Here is a 25384-nt window from a genome sequence, read left to right as displayed (position 1 = left end):
GGTTACAGTACGCTTGTTCGCCCACTGCTTGAATACTGCTCAGCAGTGTGGGATCCGTACCAGATAGGGTTGATAGAAGAGATAGAGAAGTTCCAACGGAGAGCAGCGCGCTGCGTCACAGGATCATTTAGTAATCGCGAAAGCGTTACGTAGATGACAGATAAACTCCAGTGGAAGACTCTGCAGGAGAGACGCTCAGTAGCTCGGTACGGGCTTTTGTTGAAGTTTCGAGAACATACCTTCACCGATGAGTCAAGCAGTATATTGCTCCCTCCTCCGTATATCTCGCGAAGAGACCATGAGGATAAAATCAGAGAGGTTAGAGCCAACACAGAGGCACACCGACAATTCTTCTTTCCACGAACAATACGAGACTGAAATAGAAGGGAGAACCGATAGAGGTACTCAGGGTACAGGTGGTTATCGGAGTATGGATGTCAATGTAGATATTTAGCTTAGCGAGTAACTTCTGCCGGCTTAGTGTGTATTTTATTGTTGCTATACTTCAAGTAAAATCAGTTGCTCATTGCTTAAAGGAAACTGAATTCAATCTTTCAACAATCAAAAGTAACTTGCTTGCCCTATTCTAAATTTTGTATTACTTTACACTGAGGTTACCGAAAGTATTTTTTTTTTACATAACGAAGTTTTAGTAACATTTATTTAGGCAGTAACTCCATTCAACCCTTTAACTGCTATGGACGTGTCAACGCGCGCGCCTTTGTACCTGTCCCTGTGTGCTCTGAAGGACTGTTGGCGCGCGTAAACACGTTCAGAGCACACAGGGACAGGTACAAAGGCGCGCGCGTTGACACGTCCAGAGCAGTTAAAGGGTTAATATTACTTTCAAAATTTAGTATTTCAAAACAAGTACTGGAAACTCAGAGGGTTCTGGTTCACTTTCTCGTCAACTGTTGAGGTGTGGAAAAGTGTGAAAAACTTCTGTTGCCATGCCAGTGATTATTTGCCTGAATATCTTCCTTAAGATCCTGGAGATTCATTGCCCAAGCGGGCTGGCGAACATTTAAGTATTCCCTTTTTAGCTAATCAGTGTTTTCTTTGTATTATCAATCATTTTTGTAGTACTGTAAATATTATGTTCCACCCTTTTCCTCCATGTATGGTTCGTGAGTGAATCCAGTATATTCCACCCATTTCAAAGGTATCATCAGTATTTAGATTAGGTTTAGAATAGATTCTTCCTTCAGAAGGGCCTGTTGTGCACTTTCTCTCCAACTTTTATTTTCCTTTGGCATCGATAGCCTTACTTACTCTAAAATGTAATTAGGCATACGTTATCACGGTCAGTTATACCACAATCCAGTAGGCCGATTACGAGGTGTGAGGTTACACACTTCACAAGGTGGGCACTGTACCCACTATCACAGCAACACAGAGCGAGGCAGCAGACCGGCCCAGATGTATCCAGAATGAACAAATATATCGAGGTATGGTTTTCGCCAAGTTATAACGGAGACCGTACCGAATTTCTTGACGTTTTTAAGTAATTTTCTCGTTCACAGTCGCCGAATTACGCCACCGACTTTGTTTATTTCCGATGGAATTATATATTAAATACTTTTTCTCTGTCATTTAACAGAAGCTTCTAAGAGAACTTCAACGACGTAACAAGTATGGGCCTTTATCAAATAGTATAAGTTAACAGTACCTCAAAGTACTGGCTACCAGGAGAAGAGGTTCCACGAACGGCTGCCCTATTAAAGCAAACATAAGCAAAATTGTAACTTAGCCACGATTCACTTGTTTATTATCACGGCCCTCATACCAAGTGCTGAAAATGTTGACCTAGACCATTGTTACACAATGTAAAGCGATAACGGAGAAACAATACTGCACGTCGAATTTCATCTGGAGTTAGCGGCAGCCACATGTGCGCGTTATAATGCATTTGGTGCCTTTAGGAGTAGTCTTTGTTTGCTAATAGACACTTTGTTTTAATTTTCGTCAAAGGTAAAAGTACAGAGGTGTCAAGTCTTGTGAGTGTACGGACCATTTTGCGTTGCCTGTACGCCTGTTCCGAAGCTCTCCAGGTCATTACATGTGTGGGATGGGAGGGACTGCCTTATGTCTGGTGCAGTGTGATGTCTTCTAGTAGCTGAGGCAGCAGCGTATCTGAGGAGCTCGAGATACTTGAGTGTACTTCAAAAGTTCATTATTCACAGTGTTGCGAATGGCTATGATGTCGGGTCTGGGCGGGGTACGGTCAAATGGGGGGGGGGGGGGGGTAGGGTGCCCCAGGGATCAGTGTTTGTTCCCTTTGTTCCCTATTTATGTAAGTGATATGACCTCTAGTATTATGGGTAACACTGAAATATTTCTGTTTGCTGATGACACTCGTTTGTTAGTAAACGATGTTGTGTGCAACATTGGCTCGGTTTCAAATAGTGCAGTTCATGACATAACTTCATGGTTTTAGAAAATAAACTAAAGCTAAATCGCAGTAAGACTCAGTTTTTATAGTTTCTAACACACAATTCAACGAAACCTGACGTTTTAATTTCACAGAATGGGAATATTAATTGAATAGTTCAAATTTCTAGGTGTTCAGATAGGTAGTAAACTGTTGTGGAAAGCCCACGTTCAAGATCTTGTTCAAAGACTTGAATGCTGCCATTTTTACTATTCGAACGGTATCTGAAGTATGTGATCGTTCGACATAAAAATTTGTCTACTTTGCTTATTTTCATTCGCTTATGTCGTAAGGTATTATATTTTTGGGTACCTCTTTCCATTCTAAAAGGACATTTTCGGCGGTTTGTGCAAGAAGTTGTGTAAGTTCACGAACCTCTTGTCGACGCCTGTTCACGAGTCTGTGTATTTTGGCATTGCCTTCTCAATATATGTATTCCTTACTGTCATATCTCGTTAACAGTATCAGCATAGTCCCCAGAACAAGCAGTTTTTAGTCAGTTAATACGCGGCAGAAATCAAACCTGCATTTGGATCGGACTTCCTTAACTCTTGTGCAGAAAGGTGTACAGTATACTGCTGCATCCATTTTCAGTAGCTACCACAAGGATTCAAAAATCTTAGCAGTAATCTACGCGCTTTCAAATCGAAACTGAAGAGTTTCCACATCGGTCACTCCTTCTGTCGATAATGTCCTTGAAAAATTAAGCTGATTCTTGTTGTATTGTTGATTGTGTTTACTTAAACTTACGGCTTCACTTTCTTCTGGTTCATAAACATTTTATTTTTATCTCTTATTACTGTTATGTTGTAATTTCCTGTATTGATAAGTCCCATTACTTTGGAAATTTGCTCCTCAATTTGGCCCTGCGGAACTTGTGTAAATAAAAATAAAACAGGGACCAGTGATTCGAGTCTTGACAAGACACGCACCAATCGTTAATAGGCCAAGAGCGTTGTTTTCATCCACTCTACATCTACATCTACATTTATACTCCGCAAGCCACCAAACGGTGTGTGGCGGAGGGCACTTTACGTGCCGCTGTCATTACCTCCCTTTCCTGTTCCAGTCGCGTATGGTTCACGGGAAGAACGACTGCCGGAAAGCCTCCGTGCGCGCTCGAATCTCTCTAATTCTACATTCGTGATCTCCTTGGGAGGTATAAGTAGGGGGAAGCAATATATTCGATACCTCATCCAGAAACGCACCCTTCACGAAACCTGGACAGCAAGCTACACCGCAATGCAGAGCGCCTCTCTTGCAGAGTCTGCCACTTGAGTTTGCTAAATATCTCCGTAACGCTATCACGCTTACCAAATAACCCTCTGACGAAACGTGCCGCTCTTCTTTGGATCTTCTCTATCTCCTCCGTCAACCCGACCCGGTACGCATCCCACACTGATGTGCAATACTCGAGTATAGGTCGAGCGAGTGTTTTGTAAGCCATCTCCTTTGTTGATGGACTACATTTTCTAAGGACTCTCCCAATGAATCTCAACCTGTCACCCGCCTTACCAACAATTAATGTTATATGAATTACTTTTGAATGCATTACGGGAACAGCAGTGATCAATGTCTTATAAATAATTACTATTAAAAACAGTCTTGATCACGATTTATTTAACAAGGTGACCGGTTTCGACCACTACTGTGGTCATCCTCAGACCATTGAGTAGGAACCTCTTTCTTCAACAGAAAGAGGTTCCTACTCAATAGTCTGAAGATGACCACAGTAGTGGTCGAAACCGGTCTCCTTGTTAAATAAATCGTGATCAAGACTGTTTTTAATAGTAATTAATGTTATATGATCATTCCACTTCAAATCGTTCCGTACACATACTCCCAGACATTTCACAGAAGTAACTGCTACCAGTGTTTGTTCCGCTATCATATAATCATACAATAAAGGATCCTTCTTTCTATGTATTCGCAATACATTACATTTGTCTATGTTAAGGGTCAGTTGCCACTCCCTGCACCAAGTGCCTATCCGCTGCAGATCTTCCTGCATTTCGCTGCAATTTTCTAATGCTGCAACTTCTCTGTATACTACAGCATCATCCGCGAAAAGCCACATAGAACTTCCGACACTATCTACTAGGTCATTTATATATATTGTGAAAAGCAATGGTCCCGTAACGCTCCCCTGTGGCACGCCAGAGGTTACTATAACGTCTGTAGACGTCTCTCCATTGAGAAAAACATGCTGTGTTCTGTTTGCTAAGAACTGTTCAATCCAGCCACATAGCTGGTCTGATATTGCGTAGGCTCTTACTTTGTTTATCAGGCGACAGTGCCGAACTGTTTCGAACGCCTTCCGGAAGTCAAGGAAAATGGCATCTACCTGGGAGCCTGTATCTAATATTTTTTGGGTCTCATGGACAAATAAAACGAGTTGGGTCTCACACGATCGCTGTTTCCGGAATCCATGTTGATTCCTACAGAGTAGATTCTGGGTTTCCAGAAATGACATGATACGCGACTCTTTGGGTCGTCGTGGATTTTCAGGTAACGATTAGTTCATAATGCGAAGATTGACATGGTTTGTAAACAATGCTTCATTCTTAAACAAAGTTTTGCACGGATATATCGCACCACTTTGCACATTCCGCAGATGACTTTCGGACAGCTGTAACAAATTTTGGAAGTCATTGCCGTAAATGTGGAGACACAGCGGAGGGTGAAGAGGAATGAAATGCGACGGAATGTAGTGTTCCCAGAACACTCGTTTGGTTGATCGCCTCTTAATGACATTTGCATCGTGTATGTTACTGCTCTAAAATGGTGGTCTTATTTCTTTCATGAGTTGATCTTCTTTTACCCATGGTGTATTTCACTGTCCACACTCCGTTTCTAGAACTTTTTTCAATGTTTCCAAAGACAGACTGCAGATGCTTGTCACGATAAGCTGTCTCAGTAGCTTTACGAACAAGTTATGTAACTGCTACTGCAGCAGAACACAAACTGGTGTCGGTCAGCCTCAGTTGCCGGTTCTCTAAATGTTCTCAACCGCGTTGCTCGAAAAGAACGTCTCCTGTCCTCCAAGGATTCCCATTTGAGTTCCCAAAACATCTCCGTCAACACTACCATGTTGTTCGAAACTAGCGATAACAAATCTGGCAGCCCGCCTCTGAATTGCTTCGACGTCTTCCTCGAGTCCGGCCTGGTACGGATCCCAAACACTCGAGAAGTACTCAAGAATAGGTGTCACCAGCGTCCTATACGCGGTCTTCTATACAGGTGAACCACTCTTCCTAAAATTCTGCCAATAAACGGACGTCGGCCACTCGCCTTCCTTACCACGGTTCTCACATGCTCATTCTATTGCACATCGCTTTGCTACCGTAAGCCCAGATATTTAAACGAGTAATACTGTACCTTAACATTACAGGTTTGTTCTTCCTACTCATTCGCATTATTTTACATTTTTCCACATTTAGAGCTAGCAGCAATTCATGGCACCAACTGTAAATTTTCTCTAAGTCACCTTGTATCTTCCTACAGTGACGCAACTTCGACATCTTACCGTGCACCACGGCATCATGACCAAACAACCGTAGATTGCTGCCCACCCTGTCCGCCAAATCATTTGTGTACACAGAGAACGACAGTGGTCCGGCACACTTTCCTGAGGCACTCCTGACGATATCCTTTTGTCTGAGGAGCGCTAGCCGTCAAGGACAACATACCTGGCAATATAACATAAGAAGTCTGCGAGCCACACACACACACACACTCTCATATCTTCTTCAACAGCCTGCAACGGAACACTGTGGCAAATGCTTTGTGTAAGTCTAGACATATGGAGTCTGCCTGTTGCCCTTCATCCACAGTTCTCAGTATACCCTGCATATCATGTGGAAAAAGGGCAAGGTGAGCTTCGCACGAACGATGCTTTCTAAAACCGTGCTGATTCGTGGACATTAATTTCTCTGTCTCGAGAAAGTCTGATAATGTCGAACTGAGAACATGTTCAAAGGATCCTGCGGCAGACGGAAGTTAAGGAATTTTGCGGGTCTGTTCTTTTACCCTTCTTATCTACTGGAGTCACCTGCGCTTTTTTCCAGACACTGGGGACTTTGTGTTGGGGGGAGAGATTCACGATAAGTGCAAGCTAGGTAAGGATATAATGCCGTAGAGTACTCTTCGTGAAACTGAACTGCGATCCCATCCGGACCTGGTGATTTATTTGCTTTCAGATCTTTCAGTTGTTTCTCTACGGTAGGGATGCACATTGCTATGTTGTCCACGCGGGAGTCTGTTCGATAGTCAAATGACGGTATGTTGGCACGATTCTCCTGTTTCAACGATTCTTAAACGCAAAATTTCAACCTTCGGCTTTCGTTTGCATATCTTCAACTGCCGCACCAGACTGGTCAACAAAGGACTGAATGGAAGCCATAGACCAGCTCTCCCTCTGTTTCCACAATTAGAAACAACTATAACATCATACGTTGCAAGTTTGCAACTACAGACAATGGAAATGTTGCCTTGGCATAATGTTTGCAGATAAGGGCATTCTTAGAGTTAGTTGGATTTTGAGTTTTGCTCTGAACAGATTTCTTTATTACATCAGGATTTGCTAGGACACTAGATGTGAATTTGACAGCATTCATTACACATTCGAGAATGCATTTCTTTGTCGCTATAGGAGTTGTTATTCCACAGGCAGCTGTGAGTGGGGGCGTGACCGGGGAACATCGAACAACACAGATCGGTTCTACATTAACACATCAGCATATCTACCAAGTTGTACCTGTCTTAGTAACTACACTTTAATTACAACCACCCGATATGTAGTAGACTTTATGCCACTTTGTCCGCCTGCTTAGCTGGATGGTAACGTGCTCGCCTCCCCTGCAAGCAGGCCCGGGTTCGATACCCGGCCGGGTTGGAGATTTTCTCCGTTCGGGGACTGGGTGTCGTGTTGTCCTCACCATCCTTTCATCCTCATCACCGGCGCACAAGTTACCCACTGTGGCGTCGACTGAGATAAGCTTTCCGCTTGGCGGCCGAACTTCCCCGCGTGGGGCCTCCCGGCCAACGATGCCATACGCTCATTTCCATTTTATTTTATGCCAGTTTAATGTCTGTTGCCTTTTTAGTGATCAGCCATGTTATTAGGGAGAGACGAAGGCCATGCAAGAAGACTGCAATAGCTGCGATACATCACAAGATGAATTGACTCCGTATCGTGTAAAAAAAAAAAAAAAAAAAAAAAAAAAAAAAAAAAAGAAGCTATAGAGAAAGTAAAGAAGTTACGAGCAAATTTCTTTTTGCCGACAGTAGCAGCATCCATTACGTAAGGACGGCTTGTGGGATGAGGTTTGGTTTAAAGTGTTTATTTTTTTTCCTAATTTATTGTCCAACCACGCAACAAGGGTATGCAAACTACTGAGATATATCCGAGAATGGTCGTAGACCTGTAATTGGCTATATGATGCTCTGCTGTGATTGTGGGGATGCTACAAAAAACCAAAATGGAATAACCTGAGCTATTATTACAGATAGTTTCGTTCGTTTTCGTAAATGTGTAAGCCATTTGTCATAGCATTAAAGAAGAGAAAATAACTAAGATAAGTTAGGGACTGACGTCATTCTTCGAGTAAGACGAGGGTAATTACGAATGGTCGAAGTTCTGAGTTGCCTTGGCAGGCGCTTTAGAAGGCCGGCGACCACGCGACCTTCCTCAGATCAGACGTACCGCGGCTCCGTTGCTGAAATACAACCTTTTCATTACTTTGGCTCTGGGTTACAAGGACCATACAGCCAACTATTTTTATAAAGTGCCAAAGAAAAACAGCAAAAAAGCAGAATAGCACAAAATGGCGAAGTTAGCACATGAATACACTCTTAAAGTAAAATAAAAGCGATATTAGACGAAAACCAGACAACCAGCGGCAGTGATGACAATGACATCTGAACAGAATTACAAATAGAACTACATAATAACGTTATGACAAACACACATTTGCTCTTATAGAAAAAACAAAACATTGAAGGACAAACACCGTACATCACATAATAAGCAGTAGAACAGCTGAAGAACAGAGTTGCAAATAACATCATATAACACAATACGAGAATTACAGCATACAGATAGACATAATTAAAATAAAAGAGAAATTCAGAAAGACACATACAGTACAACCAACGGTATGTACAGAAGTGGCAGTAGAACAGTGACATAAAATGCGCAAGAGGGGTGCAATGAAAATGTAATGTACAAATAAAGGTTTTGACGCAAATTAAAATTACGCACCCGATTACGAACCGCGCCGATGCCATTTGAAAATGAAGGTCTCGGCACCTCATAAATTAAATTGGGTTGCTGGTAGTTTTCAGACAGGCTGTGAGCAAGCTATACTTCTGTTTACCGAAACTGCGGAGTAGAACAGGAACACTGGTAGGGAGGAGGCAACCTCTTGCAAACAGTTTCTTATGCAGGGTGCGGCGCGGGAACTTCCTTACTTGGCACACGCGGCACACAGCAGCTATTAGGCATTATTGCGTGGGTTTCAGTGCAACCAACAGTGCTACACTTAACGATTTTTTTAAGGTTCGTTTAGTAGCGACCATGCTGTGTGCAAGAGAGGTACGCGCGTTGGCCGTTGCGGCCTACTTTTCGAATGGACGTTCGATCATCAGAACCCAGAGTGTATTAATGCATCAACATATCTACCAAATTTCGCTGCCATACGATACTTACAGCCCACATCGACCTCCATAAGTATCTGCTCTTTAATTATAAGCATCCAGTACCTCGATATGCAAATTTTTTACATTTCAGCACATGCACATAGCATGTAGGAGTGATGCCCTCTATGTTCTGTGTATAAGGGATGATCATGCTGTGAGTTTGACATTCAGAAATCGCATTTGAATTTTGTTACTTTGTGAGAATATCGCGTCTGTACCTCATACAAGGAGAAGAAACCTCTGCCAGCACCTGTCAGAATTGGACAGTGTCAGCATAGAGGCCTGCTGGAGACCACCGTCTATCGTTCCACCACACTGTCGGTCACGTTGGTCGGGATTACGTGACTGTCATATGAAGAGTCTCAGCACCATCACCTAACAACTCAGTAGCTGCACTCGACTAGCGCCAGAGAGGGCAGGTGAAGTGTTGGTTCAGGAATGCAGGGTCGTACCATCTAATTGAATAAAAAAATTTAAAAAAATAAATTTCTTTAAAATTTTACTAGTCACGCCCAAATATTGTACGCGGTGAAAGATTATGATTACTTTTATTTACTTATAACAATGAAATCTTACATAAAGCTGGAATCCAATCTTGCTGTACCTTTTTTCGTAAACTGTTATCAAGAAAATCTTCTTTCGTATGAAATGCTAATGAGACAAAACATTTTAATATAACATAATTTATGTTAATAAATGTCTTTGATAAAATAAGCCCGCTCCAAGCCAAAGTTCTCTGTGATTTCGGCTTGTGAGATTTGTATAAGGTCACTGAAAAAAGTTTACTGTGCTGCCTATCAGGAAAATCATCGAACTTCTTTAACGCAATGTCGAAAATTGCGGATTTCTTTCTCAGATATGCAGTGTGGTTAAATGTTAGTGAAGCCGATTCAAAACTATACCGCAAGAACGTTGTTTGTAACGTATTCCACTCGTCTGACAGTATTTTTGAAATTAAGTTGTGCCTGAGATTGCGTAACTAGTATACACAAGTTAGAATAGCACTTTACTGTCCAATTATATTGCCAATATACACTTAAATTAATTCAGGAATGAGCAGCAATCAGAATGAATTCAGCAAAGGAATATGATGCGAATAAAAGAGTTTACTTTGTTTCGTCACTTACAAATCAGTTCTGAAAAACTTGTGATGTAGTTTGTAGTACGTCTCTACAATTTAGTTTCTCCTAGCTCTTAAGTAATGTTAGCCACCGCGCTTCAACATACACCATTATTAGTTATACGTAACCAAGAGACCATAAAAACCACTTAAGAACTCTTAAATTTAAGCAAAGAGCCGTCATAGCTGCCACGTCACACACCTTGAGCAGAGCACAAATGTCTTTTTCTTAATTTTTTATTTTGTTTTTATCAACCGATTTTGGCTCACCTTCACGAAATACAGCGCTGATATAGGCAGGAACGTGATGAAACTGTTATAAACAGTCTTTCGCGAAGATGACTAATTTAGGGATGATCGACGATCATCGCTATTAAAAAAAAAATCTGTTGTGGGACCTTTAACATCATTGTTTCACTATCGACACTAAATCTTGAAAAAGTCGTAACGTTGATGTCAAAGTCAAATTATCGACATTCAGGACTGGAAAAAAAAAAAAAAAATAAAAGGACAAATCTTTTTTTCTGAACATATCTCCTAACGACATAAAAACAGCGATTAGCACGACCAAGTGGTAAGCTAAGAAAAGAATTACACTTCAGATTACAAGGGGCGATCAGAAACTTCCCGACTAAGCGTGTTGCTGCACCCTGTATCCAACGCAGCGCGACTCCGATGCTGGTCTGGTACGCAGGGCGATTCAGATCCCCTAACTATATCGTTTTATGCAACCCGCAATGTTGTTCTGGCCTTCAAAACTCACGAGCGAGATTTTCATATCCTCTCGCTCGCTTCGCACAAACTATTAGTCCTACAGAAAAAAATTAATTGAATCTTTTTTGGAGAAGATGTAATATAGATAAATTTTGTACTGGGATACGTTTTCGCTGGAGGCCACGGTTTTCGAGCTACTGAACAAAAACTTACAAATTTGACATTCAAACGTACCTCCATCCCCACTCTCATCCCTCACCAGTCGGAATTTCTAGTGTGTTGTTCGTAGCACTTCCTCCAGTCAATGTAGAAAAATTTATACCACACGAAGTATTCTCGACATTCGATCTATTTTGGTCTCTGTTGATTGGATTATTACTCCACCTGCATAGCCGGAGACGTAGTGAACATTATTAATCTAAGCGTACGCGTGAGAGTTATGAAGTGAAACGGCTTTTCTAAATGTTACGATAAACTAATTACATTGACAACTCGACCCAAACATAAGCATTACAAGTACAGTAACTTCGCAGTCAGAAAGCCTGACGAGTATAGTAGTGTAGTTATTTATTTGATGATGTTAAAATTCACAAGGGCCCGCTGCGGTGGCCGAGCGGTTCTAGGCGCTTCACTCCGGAACCACGCTGCTGCTACGGTCGCAGGTTCAAATCCTGCCTCGGGTATGGATGTGTGTGATGTCCTTAAGTTAGTTAGGTTTAAGTAGTTCTAAGTTCTAGGGGACTGATGACCTCAGACGTTAAATCCCATAGTGCTCTGAGCCATTTGAACCATCTGAAAGTTCACAAAATTTTTGGTACAGTTTATACAATCTATAAGATCTCAGCTAAGCCGATGGCGTATTAAGACCAGTCACTAAATGCCAAAGAAATCGAACGTGGGATATAATTTATGCAGTCACAAATATTTGTACAGTTGTCGGAAGGAGTGTCATTAACAGCATACTAGAAATCCTGACGGACTGAATGTTGGAGTGGATGTGACTTTGAAAGTGAATTTTGTACGTTTTTCTTCAATGATTCGAAAACTACGGCCTCTAGCGCGAAAGCATACCGAGAGAAAATTTAACCGACGCTGTCCCTTTTGAATGATAAATTCCAATGCGCTTATGTCACCATTTGGAAGATCATTTGAAACCTCTTTCTAATATAATATTATTCGCTCATATGTGTGATTAAACAAAGCTAGATATTGAATCTTCACTCATGTTGCAGTCTGCTGATGGATTCAGCCACAAAGTAAAATGTAAATGTCTTGTGACTAGGGTCTCCGACGCCACTTCGGCAACTTGCGCGTCGAAACCACAAGGTAGCATTGCTTTTTAACCTCTTAAAGTGTGCTGTAACAGGGATGTACCTTCTTATCAGCTTCTCGTATTATTTTGTATTCCAGCGAGGCTTCCATAAAGATTGACAAGGTTTAGATGCGTGAAAGTCATTTTTTTGCTTCTAAGTCTCTATGACTCCGATCTAATGCTTGCCTGTATTTAGGGCCTGTTGTAGAAGGTGAAGAAGTATTTTTAACCACTTTGGAACTCTCAACATTTCCAGTTTCTCGGAACTTGATTTGACTGGCATACGTTAATTCTACAGCACCAAAATATTTTGTCAGTAGGTGTGTATTACGTCTTTTACTGCATTCCCTTAACTCTACGAACGACTTTGATGGCTACCAATTCGAATCTTAGAACACGTACTGTTATTGGTACTTTTCAGCCACTTATGGTTATTTTTTTAAGAAAGTACTCTCAGGCTGTGTCACGCAAGCCATCGTTTTTTTAAATTCTGACTTTTTATACACAGTTTGTGTTTCAAACCTTTCTTTCCTTCTCCAGGGAAGGTAGGACCTTATACTACATAATTTTTCATAAAGTCCAATCTTTTTACAAACTCTTTATCAGAACATCTCTCTTTTGCTGTCATAATTTTGACTTCCGAAGGGCCTAGAATAAGAACCAATACGATTTCAGAACTCATTCTGGAGGCGGCATTTCTGTAAGTGACTACATGTATACTCTGCAAATCACATTTTAGTGCCTGGCACTACTTTCTCCATTATTCCATCGTCGAGCAGCGCGCGGAAAAAACAAACACAGTATGAACTCTGATTTCCTTTATTTTATAACGATGATCGTGTCTCCCTATGTCGGTCGGTACCAACAAAGTATTTTCACATTCAGAGGACAAAGTTGGTGATTGAAATTTCGTGAGAAGATCCCGCCGTAACGAGAAGCGCCTCTGTTCTAACGATGTACACCCCAAATCCTGTATCACATCAGTGCCACTCTCTCTCCTATTTCTCGATAATACAAAAGTGCTCCCCTTCTTTGAACTTTCTCTATGTATTCCGTTGATCCTGTCTGGTAAGGATTCCACACCTCGCAGCGCTACTCTAAAAGAAAACGAACAGTCGAAGTACAGACAGCCCCTTTAGTAGATCTGTTGCATCTTCAATCGCATAAAATCAAACTGCGGTATTCAGCGGCTATTTTTAAAAAAACTTCCACCAGAGAAATGACTTTTCTATCACTCTATACTAAAAAATATTCAGGAAAAAAGCTGATCTATTACAAAAAAAGATTACTATAAAAGTACTAAATAGTATGAATGAAAATAATTATAAATGACAATACATATCTGGATGTTCGAAATCCATATGCTCCTCACCACATTTCAAGTAAAAATACATTTTAACACATTCAGAAACGCAGAGTGATTTCAAGGCAGTAGAGGAGCTTCAGACGTACTGCAAGCGCGACGTAAGTACAGACTGGCTGTATCGCGTATCAGTACAGAATGAGCAAGCGACACACCGCCTCAGCAGTGCCGCTTCTATCACACAACAGCAGGAAGCCAGGCATTCTGGGAATTACTCACATTTCAAAAGTGGACTTCTGACCAGCTTTTAGGGCAAAATACCCCCTCGTGCGTCGGTGCCATACGGGACCAAGCAGTATCAACTTTGCCCGGCGCCGTCGTCAGCTGGTGTTCAAGTCGCCGCTAGAACCGATTACGAATAAAAGACGCATTGTTTTCCTTCGAAAAATTGCCTCTAAAAGTCAGGTGCTTCTTATACTATAAATTATTCCAGCGTTTGGTTTAAAATTCCCGGCAGTCTTAAAACTAGCCATATATTCGACGCCGCGGGAAACGTATCTCTACCTGTAAAATTGGGTCAGCTGCCATCAGCAGTACACACCATGCGACGAACACGAGTTGCCGGGGTTCACCAGCTTGTTAACTCTGTCTGCCTCCCGCCCCGCCATCACAAACCCAGAACACACTGTCTAGCCTATGGTGCGTCATTGCAGTCTACGCTGACAGTGAACTTGAACTGAAAGTGATTTGTGTTCTCGGTAACAGTACAATGTTTATATTAGTAGCTAGTTTCGCTCATGGCAGGAAATAAACGATATTCTTATGATGTGCGCTATAGACTTAAAGTAACAGCGTATGCAGAAGAACATGGAAACACAGCAGCTGAGCAGCATTTCGGCCCTCCACCATCCACCAACAGAAAAAACTATTCGCGATTGGCGGTCTAGTAAGGAAGAACAGCAAAAAAAGGAGGAAGACTAAATGTGCAAATAGAGAACTGAATGCAAAATGGCCAAAACTAGAAGAGGACATACTGAAATCGACTCAAGGACACCGTCAAAATGGCACTGTAATTAATACGAAAATCATTCAAATACACGCTCGTAAGTTAGTGCTATAGTGGAACTTAACTGACTTTAAAGGCGGAGTAACACAGGTTTATGAAGCGCCATGAACCTCGCTTGCGAGCCAAAACCAAACAATCTCAAACAACGCCACAACAGTATGAAGAGAAAATATTATCTTTCCATGTCGTTTTTATTCCATATCGAAATAAGACCCGTGTGCAACTAAGCCGAATAGCAAATATGGGTGAAACGCCTGTGACATTTGATGTGCCGAGTAACAGAACTGTTACCATGAAAGGAGCTAAAACTGTAACCAGAAAAACAAGTGGACATTTAAAAAATGCACTGCACTGTTGTCCTTTCACGCTGCGCTGACGGTACTAAAATTAGTCCAATGATCATTTTCTAGCGCAAAATAATGCCAAAACCTTCTGAAATGCGGTCAGGTATTGTTGCTCACGTACATGACAAGGACTGGATGGACAAGGCTGCTATGAAATAATGGATTATCAGAGTGTAGAAGAAAGGTGCTTTATTGAAGTAGAGTTCTCTTCTTGTGCTAGATCAGTTTAGTAGTCATATGAAACAATATTTGAAAGAGAAATTGAAACAGTGAGATACACAGCTTGCTGTTCTTCCGGGAGAACTTACTTCGCAATTGCAGCTCTTGCTGTGTCGATAAATGAACTATTTAAAGTTTGTATGAGAGAGGAATGGAACAGATGGATAATGGATGAAATCCAACTGAATTCACGCAGAAGGGAGCTTTAAAACGACCTACAATCAAACAAGTGCGTCAGTGGATAAAACAGTCATGGTCTAGAGTGAGAGAAGACATTTTTGTTAAACATTTCAAGAAGAGCGGCTCTCGATGGCAGTGAGGGCCGACTTATACAAGGTGATTCACGAAGATATGCAAATATTTTAATATGTTATTCTACAAGTAAATCTAACGAAAAAAAGTTCATATAAACATAGGCCTGCAAATGTTTCATTACGGAGTTACGGCTAATAAAAGGTTTTGCCTGTAGTTTAGCAACTTCGCTATTATGAAGCCATCGCAAAACTTTGCGAGGTTAAAGTAAAGCACAATTTCCATTTATTTTGTTGTTATTGATCTGGTGAATCTAATACAAAGTGTCCCATACGTGTATCTGCAGTAGTTTTCCAGAACATCCAGAGATTATTTACTTTCCATTAACAATGTAGAAGCGTTTATGTCATTGTTGGCCAACGCTAGTCAGTTGTTTCAGTCGTTTCCTAACCTTGAAGCGAGTTAGTTTGCTGCATTGTTCAGTGAAAGAATATAATAACAACAGTGTGTTTCAGTGAAACCACACAGTAACTGTTGTAATTTGTATATTATTTATGAAATTAGGATGTCTTTCAAATTTACGACATAGGAATACGTCGATATGATGTATATTTATGGCAAATGCGATGGTAATGCTACGGCTGTAGTTTGGAGATTACCCAACTCGGAAGATTCGGAATGCACGAACCATTAGCGCATTAGTGGAGTATTTCGAACGCGAGACAGGTGCTCTACCTAGCGTCCATAATCACTACGAGCACTCGATACGTGAAGACGATGATGAGGATATTGTGGATACTATTCAACGTAACCCGAGTACCAGGTGACGATGTATCTCTCAACGATTAGGCATTTCACAATCTCAGGTATGGCCCTACGACTTATCTTAGAAGCTATATCAAGGAAAGGCAAACCTACGTTTCTAGCATTTGTAGACTTAGAGAAAGCTTTTGACAATGTTGACTGGAATACTCTCTTTCAAATTCTGAAGGTGGCAGGGGTAAAATACAGGGAGCGAAAGGCTATTTACAATTTGTACAGAAACCAGATGGCAGTTATAAGAGTCGAGGGGCATGAAAGGGTAGCAGTGGTGGGGAAGGGAGTGAGACAGGGCTGTAGCCTCTCCCCGATGTTATTCAATCTGTATATTGAACAAGCAGTAAAGGAAACAAAAGAAAAATTTGGAGTAGGAATCAAAATCCATGGAGAAGAAATAAAAACTTTGAGGTTCGCCGATGACATTGTAATTCCGTCAGAGACAGCAATGGACTTGGAAGAGCAGTTGAACGGAATGGACAGTGTCTTGAAGGGAGGATATAAGATGAACATCAACAAAAGCAAAACGAAGATAATGGAATGTAGTCGAATTAAGTCGGGTGATGCTGAGGGGATTAGATTAGGAAAGAGACACTTAAAGTAGGAAAGGAGTTTTGCTGTTTGGGGAGAAAAATAACTGATGATGGTCGAGGTAGAGAGGATATAAAATGTAGACTGGCTATGGCAAGGAAAGCGTTTCTGAAGAAGAGAAATTTGTTAACATCGAGTATAGATTTAAGTGTCAGGAAGTCGTTCCTGAAAGTATTTGTATGGAGCGTAGCCATGTATATGAGTGAAACATGGACGATAACTAGTTTGGACAAGAAGAGAATAGAAGCTTTCGAAATGTGGTGCTACAGAAGAATGCTGAAGATTAGATGGGTAGATCACGTAACTACCGAGCAGGTATTGAATAGAATAGGGGAAGAGTTTGTGGCACAACATTGACTAGAAGAAGGGATCGGTTGGTAGGACATGTTCTGAGGCATCAAGGGATCACCAATTTAGTAATGGAGGGCAGCGTGGAGGGTAAAAATCGTAGAGGGAGACCAAGAGACGAATACACTAAACAGATTCAGAAGGATGTAGGTTGCAGTAGGTACTGGGAGATGAAGAAGCTTGCACAGGATAGAGTAGCATGGAGAGCTGCATAAAACCAGTCTCAGGACTGAAGACCACAACAACATGGTATGGCGTACAGTGAGGTACAATAATCTGTATCCTTACCATGAACAAAAAGTGTATCATTTAATCAACACACACTTTATTGAACCATTCATTTTCCGAGGAAAGGCGAGACGTACTTACAGTTCCTTCAAGAATAAATGCCCCACTTGCTCGAAGATGTTCCACTTGCTACGCGATTGCAAATGTATTTTCAACACGACGGCGCAGCTCCACACTTCACCGTTACTATACATTTAAATGAACATTTCCCCCAGAAATGGATTGTTCGTGGTGCTACATGTCTATGGCCACCCAGATCGCTCGATTTGACACCAGTGGTTTTTTGTGTATGGGGATGGATGAAAGACAGTTTATGAGAACAGAGTCAGTACGCGTGAGGCATTATTTGCTCGAATTATGAATGCAGTTGACGAAATTAAGAGCAACCTCGTGAAACGGAAACGAGCAACAAAATCTGTTCATACACGTGCAGCTAAATGCATTGAACTCGGTGGAGACATTTTTGAATATTTATTGTGAGTGTATTGTGAATTTGTATGTACACTGTACAACTTCCTTGACACTGAGCTTTGTTTTTTACGGTTTAACAGGAATTCATGTGCCTATGGCATTAATAAAAGCAGATTATCTGACACATTCATACCGTTTCAGTTAATGTTATTTCCATCATTTTTCCAAAATTAAGTACTCTGCAACTTCTGTTGAAAAGTTTGTGCAATTGTCTGGAATTTAAAAATCGAATTGGGCCAAGTAGTTAATCAATCAAAAATTTTACGAAATTACTTATTTGCTTCTCTGGATGTTCTGGAAAATTACTGCAGATACACGACTGGGACATGTTTTATTAAATTCATCAGGTCAATAACAACCAAATAAATGGAAATCATGCTTTACTTTAACCTTGCAAAGTTTAGCGATGGCTTCATATTAGCGAAGTTGCTAAATTTCCGGCAAAATCTTTTTATTTTTATTTTGCTGTAACTCCGTAACTAAACATTTACGGACCTATCTTTATATGAACCCTTTTGCTTAGTTTTACTTGTAGAATAACACATTAAAATATTTGCATATCTTCGTGAATCACCCAGTATATGAAGAGGCCAACGATGACGATGACCTGGCCGGCGTGGCCATGCGGTTCTAAGCGCTTCAGTTTGGAACCGCGTGGCCGCTACGGTCGCAGGTTCGAATCCTGCCTCGGGCATGGATGTGTGTGATGTCCTTAGGTTAGTTAGGTTTAAGTAGTTCTAAGTTCTAGGGGACTGATGACCTCAGAAGTTAAGTCCCATAGTGCTCAGAGCCATTTGATCCATTTGATGACGATGAAGAGGAAGAAGAAGGAAGTTCAGATGACAATTTTCAAGGATCTTAAATGTGAGTTCGGCTTTATAAGAACATTTTTTAGACTGGCTTTGCAATCTAATAATAAAAATGGTTAAAAATGTTATTGAAAAAAATTGCCTAAAACTTAAGATGCGCCTTATTGACCGTAAACGCAACGGCCTTGCCTCAGTGGTAGCACCGTTCCCCGTCAGATCACCGAAGTTGAGCGCTGCCTTGCTCTTTCCAGTCTACTTAGCTCACTGAGTGTCACGTACGTTTCACAGTATTGTGCTGTATGCCTATATAGCCAAGGTACATTGCGCTGTAGGGAAAAAATTACGGATAAAATATTGCAAATCTGTCTTAGCTGTCAGGTCAATTGGTAAATTACGAGTCGCACCTGTATTTTAACCCTTTCAGGTTACAATAGTGTACATTAAATTTTAATTTCCCTTGACTTCGTCTGGAACGGCGCGGCCGCTACGGTCGCAGGTTCGAATCCTGCCTCGGGCATGGATGTGTGTGATGTCTTTAGGTTAGTTAGTTTCAAGTAGTTCTAAGTTCTAGGGGACTGATGACCTCAGCTGTGAAGTCCCATAGTGCTCAGAGCCATTTGAATTCGAACCTTGACTTCAACAGAAACAATTTCCCTCAATGGAAACGTCACGTACACATTTGCGACTGTTCAATCTTTACATCATGCACAAGTGCCGCCACTTGTCCTGTATTGCTATAAAAGCATCAACAAGTGCATGTGCTACTGATCGTAACCGCCAGAATACACCGAAGCTGATTCTTAATTGTATTCCACTGTGTAATTGAAGAATATTATTGTTCTTTTGCATGGGAATTATTGAATGATTAATTTATGTATTGCAACATTTATGTATTGCAAAATTAATTAATTTTATCCACGTAATGAAGCTGGGTGTATAAAGTATATTATGATAAAGGATACATATATTTATAAACAGCTTGCTTCTATAATGATTAAAAAATTATTTATGAGCATTAGAAAATAAATAAAAAATATCCTGCCTGGTGAAGAAAATTCAGGTCCGAAAGGGAGAAATAGAAACAGACACAAGTGTTTAAGGCATTATTATACGGTTGGAGGCTGTTGAATATAATGTAGGGCCAGCAGTATATAGAAACCAAATAGCGGATTCATGGCACTTATGTTGCACACTAAGAAATATGGTAAAATAACAGGTAAAAATAACAGGAGAGGAGATAAGTCACTACAAAAAAAGAGGGTACTCACTTTACAACGGTCTGCGTCGTGTTGTTGGACATCGTGGGCGGAGAAAACTAAATTAAGATCGATGCTCTACTCCGAGCTCTGGCCAGTTAATAATTTCGCAACATGTGCCACTTTCCACGTTGTGTCACAGTTTGTCGGCTTTTCGGGTCAGAAGGTCGGAGCGTCAGTTAATACAACGCACGAAGCAACAACGAACGATTCGTACTATCGCCGTCAAAGCTCTTCAATACGTGTGTCAGAGACGTGTCTGCGCGACACGGCAGCAAAGATGATGCCAATCACTGCAGCCACCTGTTGCTTCCGACGGCGACTGCCGGGCGCAGAGATGGGAAGGCGCAGACCAGCAATGTTCGTAACGGGAGGCGACAGACAGCCAATGGCGTTGTGCCGAGAGCGGGCCGTGAAATGAGGGAATCGACGTAGCGGCGAAGGAAGGGGCAGCGGGAGGGGAAGTGTAGCCAGTTTATCTCCTTCCCGGCTATGTCTGCGGTATTTCATTGGAGTGTTCGTAGTTAAAGATAATTAATCCATACTGGAGGGATTTCTAACTTCTCAGTTTCTCGTGGGAGGTATATCACGTTGTATGTAAAGCCCTCTAGTGGTTAAGTTCTTAAGATCGATGCACGCCTAAATAACATCCTGGCGGCCGACCCAACAGAGGGCGCTGATCATTGATCTGTCCTTTTTTCAGCTGTCATATAGACATTTTATCTTTCGTTGACAATTTATAGGTTGCTACAGGCAATGTAATACGTATATTAATTGTTGACCCTAAATTCACCATAAAAAGGATCGGTCTTATTCTATTCATATATTTCCTTCTAATAATTTTATACAGGTAACTGTATTCGTCTTTTAATGTATCACAATTGAGTTTCTATGATCAGTTATCAATTTTAAAAGTCTGCTACATGTATTTTACATAATGTGTTTTTATCCGATTATGTTTTTTGCATAAACGATGACTACATCTAATCTGACAGTAGTGACATCTAGGGATGATGTAGACAAACAGATTTCTGGTAGCTACTGTACTTCAGTAGCCAGTTGCAATAATGACTGTGTGGACGATGCGGCCTGTTCTACACCTTATTTTAGATCTATATGACGATGCTATGCTGATTCTATTTATATGTTTTGACGATGCCATTATGGTCTTATCACTTTAGGACATGGTGTAAAAAAGGTACGCTTTACCGTATTTTCTGTACATCTCCCTGGGTGTGTGATAGTATATTGTGATACGTAGCTGGCTGGGGTGGCAAAAGCGGTTCTAGGCGCTACAGTCTGGAACCGCGTGACCGCTACGGTCGCAGGTTCGAATCCTGCCTCGGGCATGGATGTGTGTGATGTCCTTAGGTTAGTTAGGTTTAAGTAGTTCTAGCCTTTTGAACCAACACACAAATTAACTGGCCCGTGCCCATATACATTACTTAACTGAATGTATGAAGTTTGTGAAGCAGCGGCGAAGATTGGTGGCAGGCGACATGGGGGCTAACTGTACGAACTGAACGCCTCTTGATTTACGAATGCCCTATAAAATCTCGTCTTGGCGTCGAATTTTCAACGTATTAGAGCCATTCCATTATGCCACGAATACCAAATAATAGCCAGATCCACATCCGAGGCAAATCCCTTATAATGCAGCTTCCAACTGCCTCTCTTAGCACCGTCGAAGTGTACCGTGCTAAGGCTGGTCACGTACTGCGTATCGTTCACACAAAGGAGCCGCCCAGTTCGACCGCCAAGCCCACCTTTTACATCGCGCCATGCCACTTTCGTTGCGGAGGGACTTCCCTACAGCGTTTACTTGTTACAGATACAATTTCCTTAAGTATGAACCAGCTTTTAACAAATATTTTCTTTTCATGGACATATCCATATTATAATAATTTATCATTTCAACATATTCTTTTGCTTTTTTCATATATACATTAGAAAACCCTAATTTTGTCACAATAGAGGAAGGAGTTTAAACAAAACAGAATACACACTTCATAAATTGCAAATACACAGTTACATAAAATAAATCTACTCCTAATCGATGTAAGTGTTACAGGCTGCTGTTACAGCCTGAGGCAGACAGTTGTTTACTGACTTTGTTACTACTGTTACTACTATATGTTAATTTTCACTGCTGGCAACATCATCGAACTAGCAGTTGTCGCATGCTAGCTGTACTGTACGCATGTTTTACTGCAAATAAACCATGTAAACATGAAAGCCCCTAGAATGCGATTTCACGAAATGTCGCTTCCGTGTGTCATTTCTACCATTGTACCTGATCGGTGCGCAGGGCGGAGGGTGGTAGTCCTTGAGTTTTCGACGTTTAGATATTGGAGATTTTAACGCGTGATAGAGAATGTAACATCAGTGTTACGAATGCGAAAGCTTCTGCTTCCATTTTCCACTCTTAACAGATAAAGACACAGATTATTTTTTCTTTGTGCACATCTATGGCAAAGTACCTTTCGAATTATATGAAGATCGTTGTCCTCCCTGTACAATTACTATTAAAAAGAAGTACTTCAGTTTTCGAGTTCACGTGTTAATATTATCTGTTGTAGAAGAGATCCTACCAGGCTTTGTCTTTTATCCTCTCTTATCCTCACTATTTCGTCTCTTAAAGCTGCCCATTCACCTTCTGCTGTATTCCTTTTCCCTGCTCTAGTCAACCGTTGTCTGACGCTTCCTTGAAGCTCTCAACAGCCTCTGGTTCGTTTAAGTTATCCAGGTGCCATCTCCTTAAATTCCTACCATTTTCCAATTTCTTCAGTTTTAATCTACAGTTCATAACCAATCAATTGTGGTCAGAGTCCACATCTGCCCATTGAAATGTCTTAAAATTTTAAATCTGGTTGTTAAATATCTGTCTTACCGTTATATAATCAATTCTAAACCATCCGGTGTCTCCAGGTGTCTTCCATGTGTACAATCGTCTTTCATGATTCTTAAACCAAGTGTTAGCTATAATTAAATTATGCTCTGTGCAAAACTCTACCAGGCGGCTTCCTCTTTAATTCCTTGCCCCCAGTACATAGTCACCCGCTATTTTTCGTTCTCTTCCTCTTCCCCCTACGGTACTGAATTCCAGTCCACTGTCACAATTAAAGTTTCGACTCCTTTAACTATCTGAATAATTTCTTTTACCTCATCATACATTTCTTCAGTTTCATCACCTACAGAGCTAGTCTGTGATAGGCTGTGGCTCCGTATCTATCTTGGCTACAATAATGCGCTCACTATGTTTTCAATAGTAGCTTGCCCACATTCATATTTTCTTATTCATTATACACCAACTCCTGCATTACCTCTATTTGAGTTTGTATTTATAACTCTGTATTCACCTGACCAGAAGTCCTGTTTCTCACACCACTGAATTTCACGAAAGCCCACTATATCTAACTTTAAACTATCAATTTACCCCTCTAAATTTTCTAACCTACCTGCCCAATTAAGGGACTAGGATTCCACACTGTGATCCATGGAATACCACTTTTGTTTAAGTAGTCACCAAGCCAGAGATCCGAATGGAGGACTATTTTACCTTCGGAATATTTTATCCAAGAGGGCGCCATCATCATTTAACCATGCAGTAGAGCTGCATGCACTCAGGAAAAATTACGGCTATGATTCCCCCTTGCTGCCAGCCATTCGCAAGGCGGTTGATGTCACAAGGCCACGTCAGTCAATCGTCCAGACTACTGAAAAGCCCGCGCTGCCCCTCTTCAGGAACCACAAGGTGGCCTCTCAATATATACCCCTCCGTTGTGGCTGTACCTACGATAGAGCTATCTGTATCACCGAGGCACAGAATCCACATCAGCAACGGCAAGGCACATGGTTCATTAAAAACTAAAAAACAAAAACAAAATTTGTTAATTGTTACTGAACTATGTTAACAACATACTCTTTGAAGAGCTACTGATGTGTAAGTATGGTCTAGAAGCGGGAAACGCCTTTTAGCCCACTCTTAGCAAAATAAACGCACTTTCAATAATGTGTGCGACCGACTTCATGACCCCCCACAAAAAGTTTAAAAATGCAAATTTAGCTCATTGCTACTTTTTAAAGAAATGTTGATGTGTTAAATCATATCCCGATCGTGGAAATATTGAATACAACAGTCAGTGGGAAAAGTGACATCTGTAAAGAGACTAAAATTTTGGGTTCAATTTTGAAGTATATATGGAATTTTTATAGAAGAATTCATTAAAACGGTAAATAATAATTTTACAAAATATAAAATATAAAATATCTGACTAGACTACAATATTCTCAAGATGTGGGTATAAAATAAGCCCCGCACTCATCTTGGTAGGAGCAAGTGCAACAGAAATTGTATGGACACAAGTAAAGAACTGAGTGGCTGTCGAGAACGCTACTTTTAAGCTCGGAGATGTATGGAAGACGGCTGAGGAAAGATTTTCCTCTGTGAGTGAGCTAAAATGGCAAGCAGTTTGAAGTCATATGGAAGATGTCGGAAAGAAAAGTAAAATGCAAATGAGTGTATGGCTTCAGTGGCCGAGAGTTCCCAGGCAGGAAGTTCAGCTGCCAAGTGCAAGTCTTACTGAGTACGACGCAACATGGGGCGACTTGCGCGTCGACAGTGGGGATGAAATGATGTTGAGCGCAGCACAACACCCAGTCCCTGTGGGGAGAAAATCTCCCATCCCAGCCGGGAATCGAAGCCGCGCACCCCGTGCGTGGTATTCCAACGCGCTGACAATTCAGGTATTGGGGCGGACCGGAAAGAAAGGTACTGAGCATGAATAATTAACAGACGAAATAGGAGAAGTTGTTATTGATTTTTATGCAAGCGATTCTAGCGACACCAATGACGAGAATGGATTTCGATCCTTATCTTTTGACGGCAGCGATTCAATGAAAGCCAGTAAATAATGCTCTTCATGTTTTTCATGTAATCAGTGTCGCTTGTGCGAGGTTATAAACTAAAATTTTCTCCCTTTTTTAGTCTTATGAGAGTTGCTTCTTGCCGTGTGTGCTTGGAGTGTTATTTTCCTTTGATTGATCCATTGTTTAGGTGATGATTTTTTTAGTTTCAGTCTCTAGTCAGACATTATGGACTTTGAAAATTTGTACACTCACGTTCAGAAAAAACGGAGCACCCTCAACGACCAGAGACAGAACGCCCACACTCACGGAACATATGCATTAATATGTTCTGCAGAAATGATTAGCATGTCAGTGACTTCGGTTCAGCATGTGCCCTGTATCCCGTTAGGCACAAGGTCCGCCATTGATAACTTGTTCCATGTGTTATGGCATCAATGCGTGTAAGGCGCCAATGGCGTAGTGTGCTACAGCCACCC

The 25384-nt window shown here is 41.2% G+C and overlaps 2 protein-coding genes across 4 annotated transcripts in view; one reads left to right on the top strand and one right to left on the bottom strand.

Annotated features, from left to right (window-relative positions):
* The window catches only part of LOC126427021 (neprilysin-2-like), a 266242-nt gene extending 245807 nt beyond the window's left edge, over nucleotides 1-20435 (bottom strand). For 2 of the 3 annotated variants that reach the window (XM_050089183.1, XM_050089184.1), the window contains exon 1: nucleotides 20052-20433. In XM_050089183.1, coding sequence (XP_049945140.1) covers nucleotides 20052-20083 — 32 coding nt within the window. In that variant the 5' untranslated portion in view covers nucleotides 20084-20433. Of the gene's footprint in view, nucleotides 1-20051 lie in introns of all 3 variants that reach the window. The other variant, XM_050089185.1, reaches the window with a different exon arrangement.
* The window catches only part of LOC126427022 (zinc finger protein 99-like), a 458738-nt gene that overhangs the window by 407256 nt on the left and 26098 nt on the right, over nucleotides 1-25384 (top strand). The gene's annotated exons all lie outside the window — the stretch shown is intronic.

Source organism: Schistocerca serialis, chromosome 11 (assembly GCF_023864345.2).
Source record: "Schistocerca serialis cubense isolate TAMUIC-IGC-003099 chromosome 11, iqSchSeri2.2, whole genome shotgun sequence".
Lineage (NCBI taxonomy): Eukaryota > Metazoa > Arthropoda > Insecta > Orthoptera > Acrididae > Schistocerca > Schistocerca serialis.
The sequence above is the reverse complement of the archived record's forward strand: the minus strand, read 5'-3'. Positions and strand labels throughout refer to the sequence as shown.